Source organism: Buceros rhinoceros, unplaced genomic scaffold, assembly GCF_000710305.1.
Source record: "Buceros rhinoceros silvestris isolate BGI_N320 unplaced genomic scaffold, ASM71030v1 scaffold15254, whole genome shotgun sequence".
Taxonomy (NCBI): Eukaryota; Metazoa; Chordata; class Aves; order Bucerotiformes; family Bucerotidae; genus Buceros; species Buceros rhinoceros.
This window is the reverse complement of record NW_010408920.1, coordinates 14,323-20,812: the sequence shown is the minus strand read 5'-3', so window position 1 is coordinate 20,812 and position 6,490 is coordinate 14,323. Positions and strand designations below refer to the sequence as shown.

The 6,490-nt window shown below is 45.5% G+C and overlaps 1 protein-coding gene across 1 annotated transcript in view; it reads left to right on the top strand.

Moving 5' to 3' along the window:
• Positions 1 to 6,490, top strand: part of RNF144B (ring finger protein 144B) — a 15,336-nt gene that overhangs the window by 6,246 nt on the left and 2,600 nt on the right. Inside the window, 2 exon segments of the mRNA XM_010135053.1 lie at positions 1,612 to 1,672; positions 5,787 to 6,012. Of these exon segments, the coding sequence (XP_010133355.1) occupies positions 1,612 to 1,672; positions 5,787 to 6,012 (287 nt within the window).

Sequence of the window (6,490 nt, the reverse complement as noted above, 5' to 3'; positions counted from 1 at the left end):
TGCTGAACCTCACCTTTTTTTCCTGTTTGAATAAGTTATTTGTTTACTGAGAGTGTTTCAGCTGACTTCTGGTGAAAAGGTGGAGTTTCCCAGGAAGCTCTCTGTGTCTTACAGTCACGTTACTGTAATATTGTTCAGCCATGCAAATACTTGCGTATTAAAAACAGCTCACACCCTGCATTCAGAAACTGAATGCAGACAGTACTCTGACCCAGGGCTGACCTACTAGACTGAGAATATGCTTTGTAAACATCTGTTGGGGGTTCCTATTCTGGTATTAAATCCTTTGAATACTTCAACTAGAAGTCTTCTAAGCATCTTTGATCATTTAACTCTTGACATCAGTTCTATTATTTTTTGTATGGCACTGGTTTAGGTCAAATAAATGATCCAAACACCCACTTCAGAATGCATTTTTCATTCCAATTGATTTGAGATCTTAATAAAGCAATTTCATATTTTATAATGTACAGTTTGATATAGCCTTTTCTTTTTGCCATCTGTAAAAGCAAATGTATTCACAGCATGATATTGAATATATATGACTTCTTTTGTCAGAGTGTTTCTTCTCACGAATGCCGTGTCGCACGGCCCAGAAGGATAGCAAGGGCCACCGTCCGCTTCACTGAGGGCAAAATTTTGCCTTTTACATAATCTGAATGACTGGACTGTGGTGGAATACTGGATGTGGGGGTTGAGAGCCCTTCGCTCAGGAGCTGTCAGCTCTGCACAGTGCTTCAAATGATCAGGTCTTGTACTAGTATTAGTCTAGGTTTATTTTCCGTAAAAGAGAAAGACATTTTCAGTGCTGGTACAATGGTAAATAAAGAGGATGATCTCAGATTCTGAGTCCCAACAAATGTGGCTGCTGAAGGTCTATGAGGTTTCTATTGAACCCCTCCTTACCCTGCACGCAGGTTTGGTTATTAGTTTTAAGTAGGGTACTTGGTTTTCTTATGTAGACTCTTAATTGGAGATTAGAGCCTTTAGCCCTTTAGGCTGCTAGTTTAATGATGGTAAATTGTAAAATACATCAGCAAAGCCTGTTTGTCTCTGCCAACTAAATTTGTTATCTTCAATCCAGTTTCCCCTAGGCTGGTGTGTGTCTAAGGCAAATTCCAACAGCAGTGGCCTTAACTGTCTCAGCCCCAAACCCATGCAGCGAATAAGAGCTGGAAACCAGACTAGTTTTTAAGACTGGGAGACTTGAATGAGGAACTGTTCATTGGAGCTGTATGCTTGTGCATGAGCAACATACTGCGGTCTCCAAGGCCAGCAAACTGTCCCCCTTTGTTACATTAAACCAGCAGCAGATGAAACTGAGAAGCCTGAGGTAAAGACAGAATCCACAGAGGAGGCTTTCCTGTACGTGTTGAGAAAGATGTGGGCTGAACTGCTGGGCTGCGTGGCTGAAATAGGAGAGGCCAAGAACTGCTTTACTTTTTGGAGAAGGAAGTCAAGGTACAGGGGAGCGTGGTGGTGAAAGGAAGGAAAACAAGGTAGATGTGAGAGCCCACTCGGGCGAGCAGGCGTGTAGAACAGGGCGTGTATTGATTTTTTTCAAGTCTGTGTTTCTAATGCTTTTCCTGTGTGTTTTTTTTCTCATTTCAGATCGCCTGTTTGGTGCCCATTGACCAGTTTCAGTTATACAAGAGGCTGAAGTTTGAACGAGGTGCGAACCTTTTGCTTTCTCCTACCTTCCTTTTCCAAGTGTCGGTGGAGGCAGCAGTGTTACATACTGCAGAGACAAAGCCTGTTGGGTGAGACAGGGAGGAGACAGAGAATAATGTCTTTGTTTGGAAAGTTTAAGAGCAATCACTAGGTCTGACTGTGCTCCAAAGACAAATTTGAAATTGTTTCAGTGGAGCAGAATTGACACAGTGGCATCTTACTGAAATGCTGTGCTTTTACTCAAGCTTCTGGGCAACGCTTTCAGATTACATGCCTGAGGCTCCATTGTTCTTCCCAGCATGCTCATCCTGGGTCATTGAGGTGGTGATTGTCCTGGTTGCTGGTGGTGGAGGCTGGTGCAGGGTGCACATGGTCCTTTCATATGTCCATAGGGATCTTCAGAACTTGTAGGGCAGACAGTTCCTGTAGCGTGATGGGCTTTTTTGCGAATGTTCCTGCAAGAGAGATTTTCTCATGTGGAAGCTTCATGTGCGTTCATCTAGTTTATTTTATTTGTTCCTGAGGAATAGTTGGACCCCTTGCTACTGAGTTAGGCCTGTTAGAAAAGAAGTTTGAAGTTCTTACTGGGGGCAAGCTTTTCTATGCCAGAGGCCAGCCTTCTGCTTCAGGAGATGGTTCCTTGCCAAGGCTGAAGAGAAATTTGATAGTGAGAAAGGTGAGCTCCCACGCTGGGTTGAAGGACTGGCACCAGCTTGAAAGACTCAGCTGGAAATAGCAGCGTTTTTCAAAGAACTCGCTCCATGGTAGCTTGCAGGGTGGTGTATCTGGGACTGATCGGCCCTGACTCGGCCTGTTTTCAAGCTTTCCTGGAAAAACTGTGTTTGTTCTTGCTTTGCATGCATGTAGATGCAGATGTGTGTGAAAATGCAGAGATTCATAAAAGTTAGGCAGAGAAATGCCCTTGAAAAGATGGTCAGATAGAAGAATATATTGGGTTTTACAGAATCCCACCTGGCATGAGTCATGGTGAAGGGCCGCAAAGCATAAAAACTGCCGACTGAGTGTACCCAACTATGACCCAGAGTTCACAGGCAGGTGCAGATTGTAGCCATGATTTGCAGGCGCTCAGGCCAGAAAAGAAAAACAATCCAAACCCCTGCTTTAATTTCCTATTTCTCCCTCCTATTTTACCTTCTTCTGGTTTACCCCTGATTCCTTAGGAAGTCCTTCCAGTTCATAAGCCAAGCAGTGGCTTGTCTACAGCCCTAGACAGTAGAAATCAGAGCTTGTTAAATCACCTTATTAAAGGACTGGGAAGGAGAAACATTCTTGCAAGAAGTTAATCTGTTTTACGTAATTTTTTTCTTTTAACTGAAGACTGTGAGACTCATACTTTCCCGGTAGCTCCTCCTCTGTAAGTAGCCAAAGCTGAACTCATGATCTTTTGTCCAACTCTCTGTTACATCTCTTTTTTTACTGCCTCCCACACACAGAAGCCTGAAACTTGTCTATTTTTTAAATCCTCCTTCCCTTTTCTTTCTTGCCTAAGCCTTACAAATCCTCCTCCACTTCCCCTAAGTCCCTCCATTGTGTTTCTAAGATCTGTCCTTTCTCCTTTATGCCTATCCCAGGTTTGGTGTTGACCTTTTTGGACTCATCAGTGGAACTTTGCTTCTTAGCTTCTGCTGGCCTGAAGCTCAGACCTGACCCTAACCTGGCAAAGCCTGTCTGCCCTGTCCGATGCCAACCCTGGCTTGACAGTCTTTTTCCGAAACTGGCAATAAACCTTGCTGATGGTACCTGCTGGGTTCCAATTCTGGCCCAGAACTGGCCCTGGCAGCTGAGATCCGTTGGGTGCCTTGGGTCAGCCTTAGTGCAACCTGGACCTTTTCAAACCTAGCACTATGGAAAACCCAGGCCACTCCTGCCTAACTCTGCCCTCTCCTCCCTTAAAATAGGCAGAAACTAGCGTGTCCTTCCTGCCTTTGCCCTTTATTCAACCCCTTCAGCTTCCTGTATTTAGACCCTCTTTCTTCTCAGCGTCAGTCTCTTGAGCTATGGGCTCTTTGGGTCAGCACCCTCTTTGCTTTACTAGAAATGCTAGAAATAAATAACCAGCTTCTTGGGTAAGTCGAAAGACTTGCTTGTGCTCTGTATTCTGCTTAGCAGTCTTCAAGTGATTGGTAAAGCCGACGCTTCTCACCCTGCCAGACATTTTCCATCGCGAGATTAATTTTGAGGAAAATTTTGAAGACCTGAAGAAGGACTTAGCCATATAAAAGCTATTTTAATAAAATAGATTTCCTGTCCATTTCCTTGGTTTTTAAAAAAGTGCAGAAATAATATTGCGTGAAAAAGCAGTGAGGAGTACTAGACATACAATTGTATATCTGTGGGCACTTGCTTAGCAGTTTCATAACTTATGCTCTAAAAATACGCTGTGGTTTTTGTGTTCTTAGAATGCAAATGTTTTCAGGTGGAAAACCAAGCTTTCTTATGTATCTGTAACTTCTCTGCATCCAGTCAGGTCGTAGCCACAGAGCTTCTGTGCAGCACATATTAACCAAAGAAACAGGAATTGCTCTGTGCCTGTTTGGGATGGCGCTGATGTGGTCATCAGAAGGAACGAAATAGAGGAATGGGATGTGGTTAGGACATACACAATAAACTTCTATTTCTGTCACGGTTGCCCTATAGCCCGAGTGGTAGATGATGATAACTCAACAAGTCCCTTTTAAAAGGAAGTGTTCCTAACATCCCGTGAAAGGCATAGGCTCATCCTTCAAGCAAGGACCTCTCCTGAGCCAGAAATTCTCCTTTCTTCAGGGTGCTGCATGTCCTCCATCTGTCTCCCACATCTCCCCTGCTTGCTCTCATGTTCTGTGAAAACTGGCCAGATCCCTGCCTGGTACTGGCACGGATTGGGAAGATTTTTGTCCTGAGAGTGTGGCTGGACTGGCTGTGGGGAAGCAGGAGAAAGGCCCAGGAGAGAAATGGCCCTAACCAAAAGGTTAGGAGAGCAGAAAAATTTGTAGACTCTGACTACTTTCATCTGGACACTGAACTGATATCACTGTTTTTCATGCTGACTGGAGCATCTGCTAGATACTCCTCCAGCAGCCCCCTTCACTGTGGACTACCAGCAACCTCCTGCTGAGGAACTGCGCAGGCAGGGGTGTGTGCATAGGAGAAAGTGCCCTCGACTGGTTTAGCAGAATTTGCCTGAGAACATAAGCCTGGGGCCCTTGTGCAGCCTTTTGTTTCAAATGGGACAATGTTTTGTCTGCTGGAGGTACAGAAGAACATTGCAATGGCTTTCGACATCTCTCAGTCAGGGATGTCCACCTGTTCCTGAGACATCTTTATTTTCAGTGGTGGTACCAGAGATCTCCCAGAGAAGCAGAAGAATCAGATAGCTCCTGCAGGCACAACAGCCCCTTTCTAAGGAGGCTCTGCAGGGTGGAAGTGTTTGGCTGCATCTCAGGGACTTGAGCCAGTAGAAAGTGCACACACAATGGGCACCCCTAACCGTGAACGTGTTTCACCTCGATTTCTGTCACAGGCCCCAAATCCTTGAATACAGGTTGGGGAGCGAGAAGAAGAGCCAACATTCCTCATTCTCTGCCATGTGGGGATGTCTGCGACTCACTGTCTCCACCCCAGATCTTGCCTTGACCGTCGTTGTAATCTGATACCTGACCAATAATGATCATACAATAACGGGAACATCAATCTGAGCTTGTAGATGGAGGGGGGGAAGTGACTTGGCATTAATTTCATGCCCGTCCTGCTGTGTACATGAAAGGTGGTGTTTGGCGTGCACAGGTGACAGACGTGGAATGGGCTGACATCACAAGACATGCTCTTCTCAGCAAACAGCACTTATGTTTGTCTTTTATACCTCCCTATAAGGGCACAGAATATGCCTCATGTCACATATTGCCGTTCTTGGATGCTTCCAGAAAAAGCCGAGCACAACGGCAGACCTGCCCAAAGTGGAGGAGTAGGCCCGAATGCCCGTGGACATGGGCTCAGAGGGCTTCGGCTTCCCCACCCACCTACCCACAGAATCAGGTCTTGCATGCCTAGACGCACGTCACTGGAATGAGAAGAGAGCAGTACAAACAGTGTTATTTCTCTCCGTTACGTTTCAGAAGTCCACCTGGACCCGCAGAGAACATGGTGCCCTGCGGCCGACTGCCAAACGGTGTGCCGTATCGCGGCGGGCGAGGCGGGGGCGCCCGCGCAGTGCCCAGCCTGCCGCTTGACCTTCTGCTCCTCTTGCAAGGAGGCATGGCACCCCCAGCACCTCTGCCAGGAAAACCTAACGCCTCCAGTACTGTCGGAGCAGGGGTAAGGGGAACCCACGGAGGAAACACGGTCTTTCAGTTCCTTTTGGCACAGGGTGCCTGCTCTGTGCCTTGTATTGGTTTCATGGAACGGCTTCCTTCTAACATCTCGGGTGCATCTCCGAGACTTTCCGTCTCTCCTGGTGTTTTCTAAATATAATTCCAGTCTGAATATTAGTTTAAATGATAAATTTTACTTTTTAATACTTAATACTATTTATCAAACTTGTGATGTCTCTGACACTCTGAAAGGTGAAGCCCTCCAGGACTTTGAATCCACCTAAAGGCTTTGTTTGTCTGCTACAATTCTCGGGTGCATCTCCGAGACTTTCCGTCTCTCCTGGTGTTTTCTAAATATAATTCCAGTCTGAATATTAGTTTAAATGATAAATTTTACTTTTTAATACTTAATACTATTTATCAAACTTGTGATGTCTCTGACACTCTGAAAGGTGAAGCCCTCCAGGACTTTGAATCCACCTAAAGGCTTTGTTTGTCTGCTACAATTA